The sequence below is a fragment of the Budorcas taxicolor genome, chromosome 11 (assembly GCF_023091745.1).
Source record: "Budorcas taxicolor isolate Tak-1 chromosome 11, Takin1.1, whole genome shotgun sequence".
In the NCBI taxonomy this organism is placed as follows: domain Eukaryota; kingdom Metazoa; phylum Chordata; class Mammalia; order Artiodactyla; family Bovidae; genus Budorcas; species Budorcas taxicolor.
Window position 1 is genome coordinate 32,306,328 of NC_068920.1, and position 24,430 is coordinate 32,330,757.

Sequence of the window (24,430 nt, forward strand, 5' to 3'; positions counted from 1 at the left end):
AGCGGGGAAGGGGCTGATTAGCTGATTGGCTGAAGCCTTTGTCTTTCTCGGCCCTGCGGCAAGCAGACGTAGCAATCCAACGCGGAGGCATAGCCGGAGCCCCGCCCCCGCCCCGCCCCGCCCCCTTACGGCTCAAAGGGGCGGCTTCTCCGGGGAGACAGATCCGTTGGACGAGGCGGTAATCGGAAGCCTCGGAGGCGCACAGAATAGCGCACTTCGATTGGGCAGCTCCAAAGGGACAACCCACTGCGGTTTCACCACCCACTTCCCGCGTATATTTCCAAGTTGCGACCACAGAGTCTGGATGCCAGCAGCGGATAGAGGGGCTTACCACAGCCGTCCACCTAAGCATGTAGTGCGGCCAGAGCGCCTTCTCTGGTCCTCCCAGAAATGGTGTCCGCTGACTCATGAGAAATATAAGGGTTGCGGGCTGCAGTCGTGGCTGAAGACTTCAGTCTGGAGAATAGCCCGTAGGCGTGGCGCTTGAGGACTCACTACAATGGAAGTTCATTTCCTTTTGATTTAGCTCATCTAGAAGTCATGTCATTTCCTCCCTGAGAATCCATTCCTGATGGACACTTTGAGGTCATTATCCTAGAGTAAAGATATCTAGGCAAACGGAGAGAACTCTTTTGTTAACCATCTTAAAGGCTGATCGAGGTCTTTGAAGGGCTACAGAATGATACATTATTTTGCTAAATTTCATACTAAGACAATTTCACAGGAATAATTTAGGAGGACCTTTTGCATTCGTATTCTCACTTCGTTCTGACCAGAAATAAGAGTTCTGCGGAAGTTAGCTTGCCTAGGCTCCTACGGCTATTGTTAGAGACAAATTGAAACTGTTTAATCGTTTATTCTGAACTCTCTTCACTACCACAAAATAACTACTTTCACTGTGATTGTGCCTTCAAACATAAACATTTTAACTGGGTAGACGAGTCTTACAGAAATTTATGTTCTTTTATTTAGAAGATGAGAAATGTGTGTTGAATCCTGTGTGAATTAACACCTTGCTATCATCTAACCAAGTGCCTCATAGGTAAACAGCCCTCTTGCCAATTCAGGAGACGCAGGAGAAACGAGTTCGATCCCTGGGTCGGAAAGATTCCGCGGAGAAGGAAATGGCAACCAGCTCCAGTATTCTTGCCTGGGAAATCCCATGGACAGAGGAGCCAGGCGGGCTGCAGTCCATGGGGTCGCAAAGAGTCGTACATGACTGAGCACATACTCACGGAGCTTGATATCCCATGTCCTTTAATCATGGTGCTTACCACACTAGTGGTTATACACTTCTCACCAAATTGGAAGATCCTGGAGGACAGTGAGGTGAGGTGAAGGTGAAGTCGCTCACTCGTGTCCTCTTTGCGACCCCATAGATTGTAGCCTACCAGGCTCCTCTGTCCATGGGATTTTCCAGGCAAGAGTACTGGAGTGGGTTGCTATTTCCTTCTCCAGAGGATCTTTCCAACCCAAGGATCGAACCCGGGTCTCCCACATTGTAGGCAGACGCTTTACCGTCTGAGCCACCAGTGAGCTAATCCTTAATCATTTTTGTATTCCTAGCTCCTTTGGTGGACATTTAATATCGCTCAAGTTGAATTAATCCCTGAGAAGAAACATGCCACTCAGATTTGAGCTCATCCATTTTTTTCCCATCACCCTCCCTACTTTTATTTTAATCCCGAGGTTCTTGAAAGATTGCAATGGTCAACCACCTCTCAGTGAAATCAGCGAATTGAAAAAACACTGACTTCATCAAAGTGCCTATCAGGTATCTCACCCCACAGTTTGCCTCTTGACAAAACTGTGTTAAACGCTGCTCTAAGGCGCAGATTCCCCACATGGACGGAGACTTCCGGCATATCTGCTTCTCTATTCTTGAACATACCTTCCAGACAATTACTTTTTATACTGAAAAGTCCTTGATGCAATTTTGTTTCTTTCTAAATATTATCGTTAGGAAGCTCCCAAGGAAATAGCAGGAAGGCAATGCCCTCCTCCTTCCCGAGATATCTGGGGGAGCCGCAGCTCACTGGAGTTCATGCCAGTTGGGTCACCAGGGACCAGCTGTTAGATAGCAGATCAGGGTGCCGCATTTCTCCCCGTTTTCGCTGAGCTAAGCAGTCCTGTCTTCCCAAGAGCTACCGCAGCGGGGAGCTTTCAGGGCGTGCCCTCACTCCACCTTCCAAAGCCTGGCACACCAGGGTTCCCAATTCCTGTACCCCTCTAAAACTACTCTTTTGATACCAGGAGAGTCAGGCATAGAGGAAGGAACCCTAGCGCCAGGCCGTTTTTCAGTCAAAACACCTAAACCAAAACCCCCAGACCCAGTACCCACCCATTCGTCCTTTCATTTTGCAGCGTGGACAACAATAGAGAACTACAACTCCCAGGCAGGACTGCGCTCGTCCAGCAAGGACCAATGGACTTGTGATACAGGACCGGCACGGACTAATCAGGGCCAGCCTAGTGAGGCTTTGTCTCTCCACCGCGCCGCGCGGCGAGTTCTCCCGCCTCCCGGCCCCCGCGCACGCGCGCCCCGCCCTGCCCGCCTTTCCTCCCGCGCCCTCCCCTCTCCTTTCTCCCTCTCAGAACCTTCCTGCCGCCGCGTTCGGACCTCGCTGCTTCAGCCTCCGGGTCCCGTTCCATCTTTTCACCCTGCGACCAGCAGCAGAGAAAAACTAATTCCGTATTATTTTTTTGCCCCGTACATACTTTGAGGCGAGCAAAAAAGATTAGAATAAATTTTAACAATGAGGGAAATCGTGCACATCCAGGCCGGTCAGTGTGGCAATCAGATCGGTGCCAAGGTAAGGATTTTTAACCTCTTTTGACTATTTATTTTTAAGGAAAAAAAAAACAACAGGTATATTATGACGGATGGTTGTAGAACGTTTGCATCTTCCATTCTTAGTCAAGATTTGCCCCTCAAAACTTTTATATATAAATGCACCTTTGAACCTTAGGATTTGCTTTTGAAAAATGAGGAATTATTTTTCTTGGCAGGCTTATTTTGGGGAAGCTGTTAAAAGCACCCTTCAGGGTTAGGGGGCGGGAAAACCGAGTTTCTGTAAAATTTTACTTAGAAAGGGGATCTCCTAACGGTCCGAGGACCGGGGAGCGAGGGAGATGCGGAAACGGCCCGAGACAAAAGCTGGATGAGGTTTTCCCCATGTGCATCCCCCTTGGCGGGGCTTCGTGGGGCTAACCCAAAAGGGGGAATGGGCGAGGATGGCGGGCAGCTGCCGAGAGGTCAGATCCAAATGTAGGGGCGCGCTGAGCCAGGTGGGCTGGGCGATATTCTTTACAAATGATCAGGAATCTCCGGGCGCCCTCGATCCCCAAGGGGCGGTCCCGCAGTTTTTCGTGCATGGAAGGCTAATATGTGCTAGACTAATTTGTTCCTTTTATTTCCCCTTAACAGACTCTTAAGGGCGTGGACAGATAGGGAGAAAGGGCGAGGAGGGAAAGGGAGTCCATTCTTTGAAGGGGTTCCTCAGAGCTAGAGAATAGGACAAAGGAATAAAAACCTCATTTAAAGCAAGGGGGTTAAAAGCTAGCAAAGAAATGAAATTTCGAGGCCAAGGGGGAGGGTTTTTTTTTTGCGCGCGGTTACAGTGTAGCGGGGGAGGGGCAGGGAGGAAGTGCGGCTGCTACGTTGTAGCAGAAGGGCGGGACCCGGGCGCCCCTGGCGCGCTGGGACAATGCGGCCAGGCTGGCCGGCGGGGGGCGCGCGAGCCCGAGCCAAGCCCCGCCCCTGGCGCGCGGAATTCGCCCTTCGGCCCCGCCCTCGCGCGGCACCTCCCTTTGTCGGCCGCCTGGCGCGTGCGTGCGCCGCGGTCACGTGCAGGGCGGGGTGGGCTGCTGCAGTGGCTCCTTTTCACTGCCCCCCCCCCCCCCCCGTCTCTTTGTGCCCAGGGTGACTACCTCCATCTACCCACCCCCCGCAATCGCCGGACCCTTTAAGCCACACAGCATCTCACGTCCCAGGCAGTGAGATGCCTTTTTCCCGAAGGTGCATGTGGCTAGGGGAAGGGTGTGGCAGGCAGAAGAAATGCTATATCTTTGGGGAGGGCCCGCCACAGGCGAATCTGGAGCTAAAATGGCAGTAGGGGAGCATAATTGGCTGGACCCTGAGATGCTGAAGACTCTTTGCTCTTCCCTGGCAGTTCTGGGAGGTGATCAGTGATGAACATGGCATCGACCCCACCGGCACCTATCATGGGGACAGCGACCTACAACTGGACCGCATTTCCGTGTACTACAATGAAGCCACAGGTGAGGGCAAGAGCCCGGGAAGAAGGGGTCCCATCACTCCCACTTCTTTGGGGTCTCTGCCTCCCCGGGACACCTTTTACCCCCTTTGAATGAATCTATCTACACTCACTGGAGACCTTTCTCGCTTTTCCCAGTGTCTCTGCTGCCACCTGGTGGCAGTGTCTGAAATCACACATTTGGGTCCCCGGCTCTCTTGGCCCCAATTTATTTACCTCTATGTCTTCCAGTTTTCACTCTTCTGCTTTATTTCTTCTAGGTGGCAAATATGTCCCTCGTGCTATCTTGGTGGATCTAGAACCCGGAACCATGGACTCTGTTCGCTCAGGTCCTTTTGGTCAGATCTTCAGACCAGACAACTTTGTTTTTGGTGAGTTAGGGAAATATCAATAGATAGTGCTAATCGAGTTATTTGGGTGCAGCAAGAGTTAGAAATGATTGTACTGGAGTTTATACAGACTTGTGTTTTTAAATCTAATGGAGAGTGGTGGTAGTAATTTAGATAGCAAATTATACAGTGGCAGATGTATCATCGGGGAGTAAGAAGGAAGATAAATCCACTGGCCTTAATCCAAAAGTTGAAAGGTAGAAATGGGGCTGTGTATCTTTCACACTTGACTGAACAAGCTTGCCTTTTAACCCCATCACAGGTCAGTCCGGGGCAGGCAACAACTGGGCCAAGGGCCACTATACAGAGGGAGCCGAGCTGGTTGACTCGGTCCTGGATGTGGTTCGGAAGGAGGCCGAGAGCTGTGACTGCCTGCAGGGCTTCCAGCTGACCCACTCACTGGGTGGGGGCACTGGCTCCGGAATGGGCACCTTGCTCATTAGCAAGATCCGTGAAGAGTATCCTGACCGCATCATGAACACCTTCAGCGTGGTGCCCTCACCCAAAGTGTCCGACACTGTGGTTGAGCCCTACAATGCCACCCTCTCCGTCCATCAGCTGGTGGAGAACACTGATGAAACCTACTGCATTGACAACGAGGCCCTTTACGACATATGTTTCCGCACCCTCAAGCTGACCACGCCAACCTACGGAGACCTGAACCACCTCGTCTCGGCCACCATGAGTGGAGTCACCACTTGCCTCCGCTTCCCTGGCCAGCTCAACGCTGACCTCCGCAAGCTGGCCGTCAACATGGTGCCCTTCCCACGCCTCCACTTCTTCATGCCTGGCTTTGCCCCTCTAACCAGCCGTGGCAGCCAGCAGTATCGAGCCCTCACTGTCCCTGAGCTCACTCAGCAGGTCTTCGATGCCAAGAACATGATGGCTGCCTGTGACCCCCGCCATGGCCGGTACCTCACCGTGGCTGCTGTGTTCCGTGGGCGGATGTCCATGAAGGAGGTAGATGAGCAGATGCTCAACGTGCAGAACAAGAACAGCAGCTACTTCGTGGAATGGATCCCCAACAACGTCAAGACAGCTGTTTGCGACATCCCACCCCGTGGTCTCAAGATGGCAGTCACCTTCATTGGCAACAGCACAGCCATCCAGGAGCTGTTCAAGCGTATCTCAGAGCAGTTCACGGCCATGTTCCGCCGGAAGGCCTTCCTCCACTGGTACACAGGTGAGGGCATGGACGAGATGGAGTTCACCGAAGCTGAGAGCAATATGAATGACCTCGTCTCCGAGTACCAGCAGTACCAGGATGCCACCGCAGAAGAGGAAGAGGATTTCGGTGAGGAGGCCGAAGAGGAGGCCTAAGGCCAAGTCCCTATCACCTTAGGCTTCTCAATCCCCTCAGCCTTCTTCCTCAACGACCCCTTTCCTCTCCCTCAGAATTTGCATTTTCTGCCTCTATCTTGTTTTTCTTTTTTGGGGGGGATTCTAGAACAGTGCCTGGTACATAATAGGCGCTCAATAAATATTTGTTGTTTGTTGAATGTCTCTTCTCTCTTTCCACTCTTGGCGAGACTAGATTTCTGCCATTCTGGGTAACCCTGTCATTTTCCTTCTGGTGCCCACTCCTCCCATCTGTCCAGTTAACATTTCCCTCTTTGTTTTCAAGATAGCTCTTGAAGAGGCTGGGTTTCCTCAAATCTCATTTAGAACCGTGTGTTGAAAGCCTGGATTGGTGAAAGCCTGGATTGGTGATTGTGCTGGCCCAGGGGAAGGAAAGTGAGCAGCGGGTAGAAGTCCCTACCAGAAAGGGTTGGGTTTGGAAAGGGGCATCCAGGGTACTGAAGTCCTAGGTGCCAGGTATCTCCCCGCTCCTCTCAGCTTCTGCAGAGCTGTTGACAGTATTATCTTCATTTTCAGTCTCCTTACAAGCTCTGTCCTGAGCTATTACCTTTGCAAGTTTCTGGCCCCTACCCTATCAAGTGGGAATCCCTTCCTCTTCCACTTTATCTCCTTCATAATAACGTTGGATTCCCTCCTTTCCCCTGTTTGAGAAAGGGGGTCAAGAGAAGTAAGAGATAGCCCTGGTCTCTAAGCCTCTAGGAAGCCCCTCCCCACCCCATCTTTTCTTACCAAAAAAAAAATATGTCAGCCCCTTCTGTACCTATATGGAAAGGTATGTGCTGCCACCTAAATGTCATTCCCCAGAGAGGGGACAGAACACCTGCCGTCTTTTGGCAAACAACTCATCTCTTCTGCTACTGCTTCCCCACCTCTTGATTTTGTCCTATTCTACACTTCAGATTTCTATTGTGTTGAACTTGCTGCTTTTTTTCATATTGAAAAGATGACATTGCCCCAAGAGCCAAAAATAAATGGGACCTGAAAAAAACTTCGCGACACGTGTGCTCATTCAGGGAAAGATTGCTGGTGGAGGAGGCATGGGGCTCCAGGTCAGTTACACAATATACTCTGCTCCCTATAAACAGGTGAGAATATCCTTACACCTTAATCCCTGGTACCCTGTCTTAGTAAGTGGGATAGAGGCTCAGATCTGAGGAGATCTAGGGATAGAAAGGAGAAATGAGGTGAATGTCGTAAGTGGTTGCCAGATGAACATCCCTTTGAACTCAGAGAAACAGATTCTCCCACCTGCCCAGATGTACTGAACCAAAAGTGGGTTGGACCTCTGAAGTCTTTTTTTTAACAGTGCTCCAGAAGAATCTTGGGAAATGCACAGACACTATTTACCACTTGGAACACACAGTACCTCCAGAGTTCCTTTTTAGTTACGGGTATGTGGGTTTTCTCGGCCTAAGGCAAAAGTCACCTGGGGAGGGGTGGTGTCATATCATAGTCCCATTCTAAACTGACACTTTAGTGTTCCACCTAATAACTCATGCTACAAAGAGCACAATGTTAACAGTCTCAAATTTCCCTTTTTGCTTTATTTTCAGTAATTCTAGGGACTAACGTTAATTACTGATACTGCTTCTACTTAAGGATGCTTTTCTGATTGTAATGAACTTCAGGGTAGAGTGGGGGTATTCTACAACTCTTATCAGTATACAAGTAACTGCCACTTCACTCCCACTGTAAAAACCACATTGACTGCAAGAGAGAAAGCTACACTTTAGCGTTCATTTTGAATTCGTTACACTGAACTAAGTATCAGTACTTACTGATTTATTTCACAAAGTTGAGACCTGCAGACCATCCCTCAAGATTTGGTCAGAGAAGAATTCTGGACAACAGGCTTAATTTAAATAAGTTGGGGGTGGGTCATCAGAAGGCATGGGAGCCCTAGGGGACTGGCAGTCTTGGCAGTATGGGATTGGGAAAGGGAACAACTCCCTTCCAAGGCAAGGCACAGGCTATTTGGCAAGGAGAGGTGATGTGCTCAGGGAGCCAGCTGAAGTGCGTGCAGTAACGGGACCATTCAGGCAACTTGAGTTATGAGATGGGGCATCACGAAGGTCCAGGGCTCAGGCTGTTCGCAGAGGCTTGTGGTTCACCTAGCAAAAAACAACAGTGGTGACTGTGTGAACCAGGTACCCTGTTATCCCAGGCTCCTATATGGGCGAATGGGCTGCAGGGAAGACATTCTTAGAGAAGTATTCTAGTTTTTCCTAGTACCCTATCTCATCCCCTTTGCCAAGCAGTCATTCAAATTCTTGCATGAGTGAAGAAAGGGATGAAGGGGGCCAGATCTCTGCTTGTACAGGCCCTCAGCTCCCAATCATACAATGCAGCCCTCAGGGAGACTCCAAGGAACCCAGCTTAAAGGTCACTGATTAAGCCCAGTGCTTTTATTTACATAGGCATTTATTTAACACACTCTTCATATAGTACTATGTGCTAGGCACTAAATTCTGCAAGTATTTACCCATTTAATCCCCTTAACAATTCAACAAGGTGGTTACTTTTAATTGACCTGGCTTTAAGGTGAGGAAATAAGTGCAGAGAAAATGAACTTGTCTAAGGTCAGCTGGCATGCACTGCAGCCAGGATTCACACCACAACAGTCTGGCTCCAGATCCCACTCCCTGATCCCTACCATAACCAACAGGTGACTAAACAGGCACCAAGGAAAGCAATGATACACCTTGGAATTCAACATTAACAGGCTGTAACCAGTTCCTTCTGCTAGTGGGTTAGTTCCCTGGTGACCCAGAAGATGGTCTGCCTGCAATGCAGGAGACCCAGGTTTGATCCCTGGATCAAGAAAATCCCCTGGAGAAGGGCATGGCAACCCACTCCAGTATTCTTGCCTGAAGAATTCCATGGACAGAGAAGCCTGGTGGGCTATAGTTCATAGGGTTGGATAGAGTTGGACACAACTGAGCTACATACACAGAGCCAGAGAGACACACACACAGACACACACAGACACAGACACACACACACACACACACACGTTGACCACGAAGAGCACACACACACAGACACACACACAGACACACACACACACACACACAGACACACACACACACACGTTGACCAAGAAGAGCACAGGCTCTACAGACAGCGGGCCTGGGTTTGAAGCCCAGCTTCACCATGTATGAATGACATGGGCTAAACTGAAAGTTCAGTTTCTTCACTTTGTAAAACCCTACACACCCCAAAGGAAGTTTGATTTTAAAAAGTTTTCTAAACCATTTCTGCAGGAGCTTAGCACTCTGTCTGGCACACGGAAAGCAATAACTAAACGTCAGCAGCCCCAGGCCTCCTGGGTGCTAGCCCCATGCTGGGCCAGCTGTGTCATGTGCCACAGGAACCTGGCAATTTGGCTCCCAGCCCCACCCTAGAAACACTCACCTGGGAGATGCTGACGCCTGTGAGTCTCTCGACGCTCTCCGGCAGGCGGCTCAGGATGTCCAGCACTTCCCCGGTCACTTTGGCCGCCCCCATGGCCCCACTTCCACTGGACACCAGTGTGATCTTATTGGCTGAGGTCAAGGGACCACTGATCTCCTCCGCCACCTAGTAGGTAAGATGTCCACTCAGCACCAGGGTCTCACCACACCCATCCTAAGACTCCTTACTCTGGGTTTTAAGACCTTGTTCTTCACTTTTGTGAGGATCACCCTTCCTTGTTCTGGTCACTGGCTTGTAATTCCCACCCCTAATTCATGGCCCCTAGCCTGGTTCTCCCCGGCCCCTCGTTCCCTCCTGTCCCTCCTCTGCTCTTGTTCATATGCCCTCCACCACCCCCACCCCCACCCCAGACCTGGGGCAGCTTCTCCAGCAGCATGTCCAGCTGAGCAGCCTCCTGGTACAGCTGGAATGCCTCTGCCTTCTTGGCCATCTGCTCAGCCTCGGCCCTGGCTCGGGCCCCTATTGCAAAGGCCTCTGCTTCCCCACGCATCTGAGGAGGGTACAGGACACGTGAGGTACAGTAGGTGAGGACAAGAGACCCCAGCAGCAGCAGCACCCCACTCCCTCCAGCAATTGGCTAGCTCACCCGCACAGCCTCTGCTTCTGCCTCCGCCTGCATGATCAGCTGGGACCTGGGCAAACGGGAGTTGAGGGGGTAGCTGAAGAAGAGCCCTTGCTCTGGAAGAAAGACTCGGCAGAAGGAGGACAGGTAGAAAAGGCCTCAACTTTTTGTCTGGGGACGCCCAGATGGTGAAGGAACCCTGAGGGGGGCAGGGAGGGGTGCTTACTTCTCTGCCTCCGCCAGACGCTCCAGCTTGTAGCGCTCGGCTTCCGCCGGCTTGCGCACGCGGGCCTCCAGTTCCTTCTCCCGGCGGGCGATCTCCTGCTCCTGCACTGCCACCTGCTGGGCCCGCTCCACCACCTGCACCTGCACCCGCTGCTCCTCGATCTGCTGTTTCGTCTTGGCCACCTGCGTAGGAGGGATGCTCAGAGTCAGAGTTGCAGAGCAAGCACCTGGGAAGCAGGGAGGGCCAAGGCTCCAGGGCAGGATATTAACACAGAGCACACCATGTGCAGCTGGTCTCTGTGGGCTCAGCCTGCCCAGTGCAGTCCATTTCTGGGACAGATCTGAGGTATGGCCTGGGGAGGGTTCTGGTCCTCCCCCAACAGAGCCAATATCCATGGTTAGGGCTGTTGCCCAGACAGTCTTAGCTAGCTTCAGGGCTGGATAGGGCTGCAACCCAGCCTCTGTTTGCCCTCAGGCCAGGTGAAGCATCCCTCCACTGAGCTCCCCAACCCCCTATTTCTCCACCAAGTCTTCCTGTAGAGTATGAGCGCCTGGAGAACACTGCATGCATGGTGACCATCCCTCACCTCCAAGTCCAGCCATTTCTCTCCATCAGTGCAGTGGTTATCATAGTGCAAGCCACTGGCGACTGGCTTCTGAATAGCCTCTCGCCAGCTTTTGGGGAATAGGGGGACAGTGTGTGTGTGTTTATCTTTTGTAGGTCATCCAAATTCAAAAGAAAAAAAGCAAAGCAAGATCTCTTCCCACCTGTTTCTCAAGCCACCTGGTTGGTTCCCTTCCTCTCAAACCACCACTGTGACCAGCTTGTTGTGTATCCTTCCAGGGCTACTGTAAGCAACTACAAGGCTATGTATACATCATAGACTACTTCCTCTTACTTAGGCAGATTTCATTTTCTTATTCCTTGGAGAGTACAGGGGTCAGAAGGCTCTTGCCAACAAGTCAGTGAGCAGAGGTCTGGAGGAAGAACATACTTCTTGCCTCATTGCTCTGGCTTAGCCATGCACCATCTTGCCTGTGATATATCCACATGAGAGATGGAGCCCCTGCCTTTAAAGGGCCCATGTGTTCATTCCAGAGGAAGGGGGCTTCTAGACGTGGTACCCTGTCCTCTTTGACCCTAAAATTTCAAACCTGTTCCAAACTGGACTAGTTAACGCTTGACCTCAGCATGCAGCTCATGGCGCTCCTGTGTTAGAGCCCCCACTTCCACCCACTTCTTTCTCTTCTTTAGACCCAGCCTCCAGCAGTTCCCTCAGAAAGAGTACACGGGATATAAGTTTTTTGAGATCTTGCCTCTGTGGGTTTTTGATTTCGTTCTTCTATTTGAATGACGATACAGTTGAGTACAGGTTGTGAAAGTGAAAGTGTTAGTCGCTAAGTCGCGCCTGACTCTTTGCGACCCCATGGACTGGTAGTCCGCCAGGCTCCTCTGTCCATGAGATTCTCCAATCAAGAATACTGGAGTGGGTTGCCATTCCCTTCTCCAGGGGGTCTTCACAACGCAAGAATCAAACCAGGGTCTCCTGCATTGCAGACAGATTCTTTACCGCCTGAGCCACCAGGGAAGCCCCCTGAGTTCAGGTTACTATGCTGTTATTAATTTTCCACCAGAATTTTGAAGGCATTGCTCCATGGTCCTCTAGCTTCTTGAGAAATCTGAAGTCATTCTGCTGCTTGACCCTTTGCTTGAGATCTCGTCATTCTCTCTGGAAGCTTTTAGTTCTTTCATCCTTGGTGTTCTGAAATTTCAGTGATGTGCTTCAAGGCAGATGTTTTTCATCCAGTATGTTAGGTACTTGGTGGATCATTCAATCTACAAAGTCAGATAAACATGTCTGATTTTTCCCGCTGATGACTTCCTTCCGTTTTGTTCTGTTTCATCTCCTGGTCTGGCCTCTAATATTCTTTCCTAATTTTTCCATCTGTTTTGTTCTATCTTCTGACAAATTTATTAGAATTTCTCTTCCATTGTTTTTTTTTTTCTTCCATTTCTGCCACCTTATTAATTTTTAAAAGCTCTGTTTCCTATGTCCTGATTTGCTGGATATGAATTATTCTTTTATCTTACTGAGGATATTACTTTTAAAGCTTTCTTCTCTCTGCATAGCACATATCCTTCAAACTGCTCTGCCCTCCTTGTGGTTCTGGCCTGTCCTTCTTGTTGCAGGACCCTTCATATGTCAGGGAGTCTGTGCTTGTCTGCTCACAGGGAGGAAGGTCAGAAACACTGAAGGGGAGCTCTGGGTACGTGGGTGAGGCTTTGAGCTTCACTCTAGGGTGACCCGGGTAGTTCATCTGCTGAGGAACCTCTGATCTAGGACCTTCAAGTCTTTCATGTTGGGTTGGTCATGTTCCCCAGAGCAATCTTCTGATCTCTTCTTTGAAATATGGGGGTTCTGGGAGCCATGTGGAATAAGGGGCTGGGGAAGCAGTCAGTATTCAGCATTCAATAGGCAGTCTCTTCACGCCTGTTACTGGGAGAGGGAGCATCGCTCAGAGGCAGACAGCTCTGAGAAGTCACTTTTCACCTGTTTCTCCTTATTTCAACCGACTTATCCCAGCTCCAGAGGACCCTGGTGCTGACAACTTCTGTGCCTTGGGTCATTTCATTGTTTTCTCCCCTGCAGCTTTGCACTCAGCTGTCTCAGACACTTCTTTAGTCGTCAGTTGCCCTGACTTTCCAGCTTCCACAGCGATGCCATGGTTTCTGTTCCTTCTGTTCCTATTCGCTCCACCTTTTGTTTCTCCCCCAATTACTCTATGTGAATTTAGTGAGATTTTAAGAGGGAGTGCAATTAGCTGCATTTATGTCATTCATCAGCTTTGACAAACCTTCTAATTCATCTTCTTGCTTCCTCTGTTCTCTTTTGACAATCAATTCTTGATGCAGCAGCTGGACTGCTCTTTGTAAAAATGTAAACTAGACCAGACTGTGGTGTTGGAGAAGACTCTTGAGAGTCCCTTGGACTGCAAGGAGATCCAACCAGTCCATTCTGAAGGAAATCAGCCCTGGGATTTCTTTGGAAGGAATGATGCTAAAGCTGAAGCTCCAGTACTTTGGCCACCTCATGCAAAGAGTTGACTCATTGGAAAAGACTCTGATGCTGGGAGGGATTGGGGGCAGGAGAAGAAGGGGACGACAGAGGATGAGATGGCTGGATGGCATCACTGACTCGATGAATGCAAGTCTGAGTGAACTCCGGGAGTTGGTGATGGACAGGGAGGCCTGGCGTGCTGCAATTCATGGGGTCGTAAAGAGTCGGACACGACTGAGCGACTGAACTGAACTGAAACTAGACCAGAGTACTTCCCTTCCTGAAGTTCTCCAATAGTTTCCCCTCGTGCTTTGAATCTCCTTCTAAGTTTCCATCTGTTGTGTGCTTAGTTGCTCAGTCATGTCCTACTCTCGGCGACCCCACGGACTATAACCCACCAGGCTCCTCTGTCCATGGTGATTCTCCAGGCAAGAATACTGGCTCCCCAAACCCTAGGAGATCTGGTTCCCTCTGCCTCTCCTCACTCACAGCACACCAGTCATGCTGGATCAGAAACCTCCTTTGTGTTCCTGGGACACAACCCCTCTTTTTTACATCAAGATCTTTGCATGTGCTAGTCCCCTGACTAGTCACTTGCCTTATATAACTAAGTTAAAATAAAAAAATTATACAGCATTTCCATTATCACAAGTTCTATTTGACCAGCACTGGACTAGAGCGTTCTTGGCTCGCAACTCTTTACATTGCTGGCTGTTTCTCATCTTCAGGGTTATCTATCATTTTCTCACAGAAGCTTTCCCTGATCATCCCAACCTAACAAGAGTACCCCTCCGATAGAATACCACCAATTTATTTTCTTCATAGCACTTAAACAACTTAATTAAAGCCAATGAAGATTATTTATTTGCTTATTAGTTGTCTCATATATTATAATGTAAAGCTCCATGAGGGCAGGAATTTTATTCTATCTCATTCATACTTATATACTCACTTCCAAAACAATGCCTGGCATTTAGTAGGCATTTAATAAATCTCTGTTGAACAAATCCTTATTTTTACAGCACCTAGCACAAAGTCTCGGAGAAGGCAATGGCACCCCACTCCAGTACTCTTGCCTGGAAAATCCCATGGACAGAGGAGCCTGGTCGCTGAGGGTTGGACACAACTGAGCGACTTCACTTTCACTTTTCACTTTCATGCATTGGAGAAGGAAACGGCAACCCAATCCAGTGTTCTTGCCTGGAGAATCCCAGGGACAGGGGAGCCTGGTGGGCTGATGTCTATGGGGTCACACAGAGTCGGACACGACTGAAGTGGCTTAGCAGCAGCAGCAGCACAAAGTCTGACACAAAACAAGGGTCTAATAAAAGTTGAACAGAACCCAAACCAGGCCATCCTTTGATTAGCAGACAAGGAAAGCCATGTTGAGAAGATCAAGTCCCACGCAAGCTGGTGGTTTTCACTAAATCAATGCTTCTCAAACTTCAATGTGTACATGAATCACCTAGAGATTTTGTTAAAATACAGATTCTGATTTGGTGTATTGGGCTGGAGCCTCGGATTTTGTATTTATAACAAGCTCACCAGGGATGTGCTTGGAGGCAGACCACACTTTGAGCAGCAAAGTACTATGCCACACTCAGGTACCTGTCAAGCCACCCAGGGATTTAATATCATAACTAAAGATGTGTTACACTTAATGCTTTCAGCCTGCACCAACTCTTGGCAAAAATGAATCTCATAATATTGGGTAAAGGTTTCAAAGTACAGTTGATCCTCATTATTCATGGTAGTTCCAGTTTTCATAAAGTAGCCATGAACGCTGAATTAACAAATACTTATTGTGGGATCTTAGTTCCCCAACCAGGGATTGACCCCTGCACTTGGAAGCACAGAGCCTTAACCACTGGATTGTCAGGGAAGTCCTATATATCTTTGTTTTATGTATTTCTGCGTAAAGACACCATATGTAATGTATTTGTTGATTCATTAACAATGAACTCACATCCAACAGCACTGTAACTCATGCCTGAAAGAAGCTTATCTAACACACATTATTTTCTCCATCAAGCACATCAAGTCTTCTTGGACTCAGGAACGCTAGACGGCACTCATTACACTTGGGGGCATTTTGAACTGTGAAATCACCAACACAGGGCACAAAAGTGCAAAATATGTAGCAGTGAATATACTGCAAAAATGACACTGTTTACAGCAGGAGCTAAAACAAGAAGGGAAAAACATCTTGTTCAACCTCAACTGAGAGGCACGTTACCAGGCAACTGAAATTCTTCTCCACTCTGTGCATGTCTGCAAATGGTCATCAATACAAAGAGCACTAGGGAAACCAGTGTTCTTTTAGCATTTAAACCAGTGCTCATTTAGCATTAGCTCTTTAAAACATTTTAGCATTGAGGCAAATTCTCAAATACAAGATCTGCAAATAATGAGGATCAACTACACTTTGCTGCATTATCAAGGCCCCCACAGGTCACTTTGTGGGATTCAGAGCCCAAGTCCACGTTTCTCTTCCTCACACCCTGTGTGATCACCAGGGCTGCCGTGAGCCTGTGGAGGACTGCCGTGCAAATCAGAAAAAGGCACTCGTTCCTCTGGGGAGATGCAAACCCATTCACAATGCACAGCTTGGGGAGTGGAGCACAGACCGATTTGAGCTCTGGTTCACCCTTCATCCAGGTGCCCTTGCCCAGGACACAACCCGCCCCAAGCCCGTGATCAGCCCTATCTACACCCCCTTTCTAGGCCTTTTCTTTGCTTTTCAGCTGAAACATTTAGGTCTTTTAAATCTTCCTCATATGGAGGAGTTGGGTCAGAAACTGAGAGTCAAAATAAGGGGATCAAAGTCAGGATATGACAGAGAGTGGTAGCCTGAGGAGAACAGGGAGGGAGTGAAGTACAGCTTGGCCGCAGGGCCAGCATGGGGACTCTGACCTGAAGTTGATAGGCCAGGTCAGCCTGTGCTCGGCGCGTGTTGACTTCGATGTCATATGCGGCCTTCTTCAGCTCGTAGTCCCTCTGTGCCTTGGCCATCTCAATCTCACTCAGGTACTGAGCAGACACCTTCTCCTGCTTGGCTTTGGCCTCCTGTTCATGCAGAGATTGGGTAGGGCATCAGAGTAGGCAGAAGAAGCCCCAAGGGAGAGAGCTTGCTCTCCACCGAGCTCCTCCATCTTTGCCCTGGGCCCGGCCTCGTCTACATCCTCTGCCAACCCTGCTCCACTGGCCCTCGCGCCACACCCTCTCCCATCAGGTACACAAAAAGCCCTCGGAGACCAAGCAACCCCCAGCTCTCTCACCCGGATCCCGGCGTCTCTTTTGGCCTCTGCTTCCCCAATCCGAGCATCTTTTTGGACCTGAGCTGTTCGAGCCTTCCCCAAGGAGTGCAAATAGTCCTGTGGAGAGATGCAGATGTCTCAATCCTCAGGAGAGAAGGTTTACCAGATGGGAGCAGGGAAGCAGGGAGGACCAACTGCTGAGGTTTACCTGATCGTCGTGAATGTCCTTCAGGGTGTAGCTGACCACGCTGATGCCCATGTTGACCAGGTCTGAGGAGGCCACTTTGAAAACCTGCTCTGAGAATTTCTGCCTGTCCTTATAGATTTCCTGGGATAACAGAATGGAAGGAAGAAGGAAGGGATGTGCTCAGATCCTCTGGCCACCATCTTCCTCAGATTAGCTGGGTTCTTAGGCCCCTTGCAGTCTGGCATCCCTTCCCGATCTCTCCCTGCCCTCAGGCCCACCTCCACGGTCATGTGGGCCATGATAGCCCTCTGGTGGCCCTCCAGTGTCTCCAGCGCGATGTGGGCGATCTCTGCCTCCGTCTTCCCCAGGAACATCTGGCAGGCGGCGGCCAGCATCTCCTTGTTCTGACCCTGGATCTTTACCTGTAGCCAGAACAGAGTTGGGGAGGGTGTGCAGAAGGCCTCCTGAAGCCAGAGCAGAGGCAGGGAGAGTCAGGTGCCTTGGGGACCCCTGGAGATGTGGAGACTTGCAGAGAAATTGCTCCACAGGCAGAGACAGGGAAAGCCATGGTCAGAAGATTCTTAATGTCTGGGGACACAGAAGATGCTGGGTGGGGGAGTGGACTTTGGGGAAAAGGCTCTGAAAGCCTCACCTGGGCAATGCCAGTGACTGAGATGGGGACCCCATGGCGAGTGTAAACCTTTTCACTCTTGACATTGAGGGTCAGTGTGTTGAGTGAGATCCTAAGGGAAAGAGAAGGGGTGGACAGCGTGAAAAGGAAGAAAGGGAGAAAACGGGGGTTCCCTTGCCCCAGTTTTCTTGCTACCTACCTCTGGATTTGCTGGATGCAGGGCAGGACAAAGACACGGCCTCCAGCCACCATGACTGGGGGGCTCCGGCAGAAACCTGCACGGGGAGAGGGCAGTGAGCTGTGGTGGCCGGTGGCCGTGGTAGAGCTGTAGCGGTAGAGCTGTAACGTGGGAGACAGACCTTGGGGAGGGAGCGGGGAGCAACTTCCACGAGGAAAGCTGGAAGCTGACAGGGGCGAGGGGCAGTCTAGGCCTTGGAAGGCTACGCAAGGAATAATCACAAGTGGGTGGCATGCAGCCATCGTGGGTGGGGTGGACAGGAGGCCTGGTGCTGGGGAGCTGGTAGGGAGAGAGGGAAGAGGCCTCTGCAGGGACTTCCTCTGAAGGGACCTCTGCAGGGGGTGCTCACTGGCTGAGCAGAAAACAATACTTACCGGAGACCACCATGGCCTCATTTGGGCCACAGGTGAAAAACATGGCTCAGGCTGGAGCTGGAGGAGGGGGAGACAAAGCCTTTGCGGATGCGAAGGGGCGCCGCGCAGCCCACAGGAGCGAACTCTTTCCCTTTCCAGTCAGTCCCGCCCAGCGTGCAGACGCCGAGGCCCAGGCTCTTCCGCAACCCCGGATTCGCTAAGGCTTTTCCTGTGAAATTTCGCAGCCAGCGATCCTCAGCCGCTCACCGCGCCCCACCTTCAGTGATATGAAGCTCTCCAGACCCGGAGAGGTCCCCAGACCCTTGCGCTACCCTCCCTGTTCCTCTGCAACCCACTCCATCTCCCCTCCCCCACCTACCTTCCCGGACTCGGGCGGCGGCCGGGCTGGGGTCCCGGGGAGGGCGGGGCTGCGTAGGGAGCCTGGGAGTCTAGCAGGTGCCACTCGCGTAGGATCTCCCTGGGAGCTGGGCCCGCGCCCCCAACTCAGCCGCACCCTGTTACTGCTGCAGACGCGACCCCGCCCCCCGCGGAGGACCACCCCCCTCCACCCCACCCCCGGCCTCGGGCGTCCGACCCGCCCCTTTCCCGGCAGGCCCAGCTCAGATCCGCAGCCCTCGAGAGCTGCAGAAGCGGCCCCGGTATAGGGGAGGAGGCCACACTTAGCCGCCCTTCCGGGGCCGGAAGTCCCGCCCAGGCAGCCCCACGCCCCGCCCCGTGCGACGTGACTTCCGTGAGTACCGCTCTCGGGCAGAGGGAGGTTGACTCACGTCGCATTTGCCCCTTGTAAACTAACTGAGAAAAACCACAGACTGGGCAACGACTGACAGCGTCCGGTCACAAGATGCTGAGTTCCATGGCTCCGGGAGGAGGGACTCAGGGGTCTGGGGAGGAGCACCGGCTGGGGACTTGACCGCGGCTCCTCCTCCTCCTGGCTCCTTGAAAGTGGGGGACCGCCGCTTGTAAAGAGACACACACATGACTGCCGACAGTAAATCAAGTTTATTTGTGTTCATAGAACATACGGGGCGACCCCAGAGCAGCCTCCTGACAGCCCACCAACCCCGCAGCCACCCCCTTGGAGGCAACTTCAAGGAGATGGTAGGCCAGGGACCTTATTCTCAACGGTTCCCCGAATCTTCACAGACTCGCGAGTTGAGATGCTGGAGAACTGAGAGTGTCACTGCGACCCACCACCGTCCTTGACTCCCAGCCCGGGCACCTTCTCGACTTGGGTTTCCTCCATCCCTTTTCCCGGCCTCGCTCAGTTCTGGGTGCTTGCCTCCACCAACCCCACAGAGCCCAATAAATATCCAGAGACCTGCATTTGCAGCAAGGTGCACATCTCGCACTCCTGCATAAGTTAAAATAAATATTACATACACCCCTCCATCACCTAGGGGGACACACATAAATACACATAAATATTATTAGGAGCAATGAGAAATAAGTTAACGACGCACTTCCCCACCCGGCCTAGCCCCGGCGTGCCGGTGCCTGTCTCTCCTAGGCTCGGACCGGCGTCTTCGCCATAGTGTTCTGAGTGCGAGTTGCCTCGCGAGTCCCAGTTTGGGATACGCTCTCGCGCACCAGGTACACCCAGTGTTTTCTTGGTTTTTCAGGTTCTTTTGGGGGAAGTGGGGAGTCCCGGTTAGAAGGCGGCCGGGTGTTGCTGGAGAAAAGTGCTGAGATCCAAAGCGTAGTCCGAGGGCTCCGAGGTCAGATTAAGGGGCTCGAAGACCGGGGCTGCAGCGGTGGGCGCGGGGGACGGTGCGCTGGAGGTGTCCTCCGGGGCCAGGGGTACAGACGCACCGTCTTCAGCCATCAGGATCTGACAGAAGATGATGGTCAGCAGGACAAAGAGCAGCCTTTTGGCAGGGTTCGGTTCCTCGACTGGCAGCTGACGCCGGACCTGAGGGGAGGTGATAAAAAGAACAGGTCAGATCGGGGCCCCGGCGTCCAGTGGTTCACCCTGCTCTTCCCCCGGGGCTGTCCACTTCGGAGACACTCACCACTCGTGGGTAGAGGACCCTACGGCTGCGCTTTCGATGCCCGCGGGTGGCGCTAGGGCGCGCAGCGGGGGCCACGGCGGGCTCCGGGAGAGGGTCGAAGGTGAAGATCTCGGGACCGGAGCCCCGTCGGGGTCCCGGGCTGGTGGAGGAGACCGGGGTCGGAGCCCGCAGGACGGTCATGGTGGGGAGGGAGCTGCGAGAGTGACACATTGTGCGCTGAGCTGAGCCGAAGGACGAGTGGCCCCGCAGTCCCGCAGAGCTACTTATGTACCCCGAGAACTGGGCGGGTCCTTCTCAACTCCACCCTGGACTGGGAGCTGTTGGACGGTCGGCTGGAAATTCCGAAGATTAAGCAAAGGGAGGGGGCGGAGACTTGGCCAGTGCCAACCGTAGGCACTCCAAGTGTGTGTGGTGAGTGTGTGAGTTGTGAGTGGAGGCGGGTGAAATCCCAGACTGCGGGCACATGTCAGGACATGTGGCAGCTGGAGAGGGGCCCACAGACAGTTTGAGACGGTTCAGCCACAAATCCCCATCTCTGGGGACGTGCAGGAAGGCTTACATAAGGAAGTCTGGCCCTCTTGCTACAATCCCGATCCAGCAGAGTCTAGGAACCACAGTTACAGTGCATAGTCACACGTTTGTAGGGACTCGGAAAACAGCAGCCTAGGAGGGAAGTCATTAAGAAACAGTCAAGAAGCCCAAGAGAAATGAACACACTAGCACACACAGACACAAGTCTGCCTGCTTTAGCTGGCACACGCACACACACACCATGTTGTAGAGGTGGAAAAATTTCTCCTTCTAGTTTCTTTGGCTGGTTCAATAATTAAATTGACCTAGGACAGATCAACAGGAGAAAACAAATTTAATTGCATACTTAACAGAAGCCCAAGAAAACTTGAGACTCAAAGGCAGTCAGGCAATTGAAGTTTATATGCCATCTTTAGCTAAGGAATGGGAAAGAGGCCTGGGGCTTTAAGGGGAGGTGGGTAATTCACAGGAAGATGGGAAGAGCAGGTGATTGCTAATGAGATGTTTGTCCTGCCAAGCAGGTAAGTTTTTCTGGTGAATGTTATCACTGGACCAGGCCCCCTACCTCAGTTATTTAGGCCGTGAAGGGAGAGGTGCAAGGCTTCTTTTGATTCTGCTGGGTCTTGATTGCTCCAAATAATTCACATGCCAGAGGAGCACATTTTGGGGTGGCATATTCTGCCCCCCTTCAACATGCATATTACACACACATATGCTGCACAGGGGCAACCCACAATGTTCAGAAATGTTCATTCATGGGTGGAGCAGAGGACCCCAAAATATAAAGGAAAGAAGTTAGCCACCTGGATTTAAGTTTATATGAAGAACATTTAAACTGTGACACATTATGCAAATGTTGTGGTGATGATAATAACGCAAGAGAGAATGGACACATTTTCATAACTGCTTTAGAGACAGCTGCTATGGACACAGAATTTAACATCTCTTGAGCATTCAGTAGGGCCAGTGTGTGTGTGTGCGCACGCTAAGTTGCTTCAGTCGTTTCCAACCCTGCAACCCTATGGACTGCAGACTGCCAGGCTCCTCTGTCCATGGGATTCTCCAGGCAAGAATACTGAAGTGGGTTGCTGTTTCCTCTTACAGGGGATCTTCCCAACCCAGGGACTGAATTTGTATCTCTTACATCTCCTGCATTGACAGGCGGGTTCTTTACCACTAGTGCTACCTGGGAAGCCCCAACAGGGCCAGACACCCTGTTAAAAGGTACTATTGTGTACTGGGGTAGGTTCCAGCATGTGTGTTGGTGAGTGAGCTAAGCCAGATAAAGCAAGCACATCAGGTTCTAAGAAAATGGAAGACTAAGTCTAAGAGGAACCCAACAGAGCAACTGTTCCTGTGTGTCTAATCAATCAGACAGGGCAACAGGGAAGAATGGCATTTGAGATAACCTTGAACAGTGGGTGGGATACCACAAAGTCAGATGTGGAAGATGACTGAGAAAGAGAATGGAATCAGCAAAGGCCTTGGGCTGGAAAAGTACAGGATGTGTTTGGGGAATCACAAAAAAAACAATCTCAGGATAAGCTTCCCGTCAAGCAGTGGTGGTGAAACCCAGCAGGACCCTGTGGGGCCCTCCTGGGGAACAAAACCTTTCTGTGTCCCCTGTTTCTTGTTTCTAGGAAAAAGGCTTCAGCTTCTTAGACTGTCCCTGGGCTCCAAAGGGCAGATGCAAACAGTTACTAATTAGGGAAGGAAGGGAATGCAGAAACAGAGGAGGAGCAGTCAAGAAACAGCAGTGCAGGGCTTCCCTGGGGGTCCAGAGGTTTAAGACTCTGAGCTTCTACTGCAAGGGGCGTGGGTTTCATCCCTGTTCAGGGAAGATGCCACATGCCTGCACAGTGCGGCCAAACAATTAAAAAAAAAATACTGCAGTTAAAGCAAGGTCCTGATTCCTCCTCATGGGATATCCATGAGTGCTAAGTTGCTTCAGTCTTATCCAACTCTTTGCGACCCCAAGGACTGTAGCCCCCCAGGCTCCTCTGTCCATGGGATTCTCCAGGCAAGAAGACTGGAGTGGGTTGCCATGCCTTCCTCCAGGGGATTTTCCTGACCCAGGGATTGAGCCCATGTATCCTGTGGCTCCTACATTGCAGGCAGATTCTTTACCACAGAGCCACTGGGGAAGCCCCCTCAAGGAATATACATACCAGTATATCTTAGTTCTCTATACAGGAACTGAGGACCCCATTCAATTGGAGGATGGCACCTTCCGGCTGAGCACAAGATTCCTGGAGCACTGTCCTGTTACCACCAACCAATCAGAAGAAAGTCACACACCCCACAGCCCTAACCCCAAATTTTGCCTATAAAAACTTTCCCCAGAGGGAGGGGGGTTCAGGATGGGGAACACGTGTATACCTGTGGCGGATTCATGTTGATGTATGGCAAAACCAATACAATATTGTAAAGTAATTAACCTCCAATTAAATAAATTTATATTAAAAAAAAAACTTTCCCCAAAAAAACTATCAGGGATTTTTGAGTACGAGCCACCTGTTTTTGCTCGGCCCTGCAATAAACCTTTCTCTGCTCCAAACTCTGACATTTCAGTTTATTTGGCCTCACTGTGCATTGGGCTGGTGAACATGAACTTTGTTCCTTAACAGTATCTTCAAAATCTCATTTCTTCCTCTCCAAATTCATTTTAACCTTTCTTCCCCTCTTCTGCTATGCTCCAGCCACCCAGAGCCTCAGCCTTTCATCTCCCAGGACTTACAAAGCTGTTTCTCACCTTAGGTCCTCTGCTTATATTGCTCTGTCTGGGCACTTGCAGCTTTTGGCACCTTCTCAGCCTCTTCATAAAACAGGAGGGAAGGAGACAGCGCACAATCTTTAGAAGAATGACATAGCCCTTGAAGATCCAAATTTTGCCTTTAAAAACTCTTCCCTGAAAATCATTGGGGAGTTCTGGTGGAGAGGGGTTGTTCTTGCTTGGCGCTTCGCATAAGCCTTTCTCTGCCCCAAACTCTGATGTTTCTGTTTGTTTGGGCTCATTGTGCATTAGGCACAGGAATCTGGCTGGGTTCGACCACAGTGGGAAGTGACGATGGCCGGGAAGAACTGGGAGGTAAGGAGAGCTTAGCTGTCAGGCCAAGGGATAGTGTTTGACTGTAGACCATGGAGCTTGTGGATCACGGGCTGACATCAAAGAAGGGCAAGTTCAAAGCTGGGAACTGAGTGGGATGAGGAGTATGCCCTGGATGAGGAGACACTGAGCTGGAGACACTGAACCAGAGGCAGGGAACAACTGGAGAAGTTCGGGCAGAAGGAAACGGGCCTGAAATGGGCTATGACACAGGAAACCAAAAGAAGGAGTGGCTTCAAGAGATGTCACCAGCATAAAATAACCAGAATTTAGTAATAAAATGGGTAACATTAGAGTCAGGAAGCACGGAGAGTTGGGGTGCTAACAGCGAGAGGATGAAGGGACCAAAGCTGGTTCCATAGATGTGAAGTGCCTCTGGCACAGAGCTTTGTACTAGATCATATTATGCCTGGGGCACAAAGATTGAAGGCAGGAGGTGAAGGGGACAACAGAGGACGAGATGAGATTGACTGGATGGCATCACCGACTCGATGGACATGAGTTTGAGCAAGCTTCGGGAGATGGTGAAGGACAGAGATGCCTGGCATGCTGCGGTCCATGAGTGGGACACGACTGCGCGACTCTGCGGTCGCAGAGTGGGACACGACTGAACACAACACAAGGTGAGCACGTGTCTGACTGACCTCTTCCATCAGCGGCTGTGTCACACGTGTCTTTGTGTCTTCCATAAAGCCTAGCGGAGTGCCGTGCTTGTACTAGTTGTTCAGTAATCTTGATAAATGAAAGATGAA

At 50.9% G+C, this 24,430-nt stretch overlaps 3 protein-coding genes across 4 annotated transcripts; 1 reads left to right on the forward strand and 2 right to left on the reverse strand.

Annotated features, from left to right (window-relative positions):
- The first annotated feature begins 2,582 nt into the window (after nucleotides 1-2,582).
- On the forward strand, nucleotides 2,583-6,165 carry TUBB (tubulin beta class I). The gene is made up of 5 exons (XM_052647468.1): nucleotides 2,583-2,813; nucleotides 4,173-4,281; nucleotides 4,538-4,648; nucleotides 4,929-5,188; nucleotides 5,225-6,165. Exons 1-5 carry the CDS (start codon nucleotides 2,757-2,759, stop codon nucleotides 5,984-5,986), a joined length of 1,299 nt encoding a protein of 432 aa, XP_052503428.1. The 5' UTR covers nucleotides 2,583-2,756; the 3' UTR covers nucleotides 5,987-6,165.
- Nucleotides 6,166-7,580: 1,415 nt separating this feature from the next.
- FLOT1 (flotillin 1) lies at nucleotides 7,581-18,545 on the reverse strand. 2 transcript variants are annotated; one of them, XM_052647952.1, is made up of 13 exons: nucleotides 18,391-18,545; nucleotides 18,033-18,089; nucleotides 17,620-17,695; nucleotides 17,442-17,532; nucleotides 17,068-17,211; nucleotides 16,811-16,930; nucleotides 16,624-16,719; nucleotides 16,259-16,411; nucleotides 10,288-10,469; nucleotides 10,086-10,131; nucleotides 9,852-9,989; nucleotides 9,440-9,604; nucleotides 7,581-8,136 (listed from the first exon to the last, which is right to left on the reverse strand). In XM_052647952.1, the coding sequence occupies exons 2-13, from the start codon at nucleotides 18,073-18,075 to the stop codon at nucleotides 8,107-8,109; spliced, it is 1,284 nt and encodes a 427-aa protein (XP_052503912.1). In that variant the 5' UTR covers nucleotides 18,076-18,089; nucleotides 18,391-18,545; the 3' UTR covers nucleotides 7,581-8,106. The 2 variants fall into 2 exon arrangements, with proteins under 2 accessions (XP_052503912.1, XP_052503911.1); XM_052647951.1 differs by having other exon boundaries at nucleotides 18,033-18,240.
- Nucleotides 18,546-19,012: 467 nt separating this feature from the next.
- Nucleotides 19,013-20,288, reverse strand: IER3 (immediate early response 3). Its single transcript, XM_052648870.1, has 2 exons — nucleotides 20,042-20,288; nucleotides 19,013-19,941 (listed from the first exon to the last, which is right to left on the reverse strand). The coding sequence occupies exons 1-2, from the start codon at nucleotides 20,249-20,251 to the stop codon at nucleotides 19,681-19,683; spliced, it is 471 nt and encodes a 156-aa protein (XP_052504830.1). The 5' UTR covers nucleotides 20,252-20,288; the 3' UTR covers nucleotides 19,013-19,680.
- Between the last annotated feature and the right edge of the window lie 4,142 nt (nucleotides 20,289-24,430).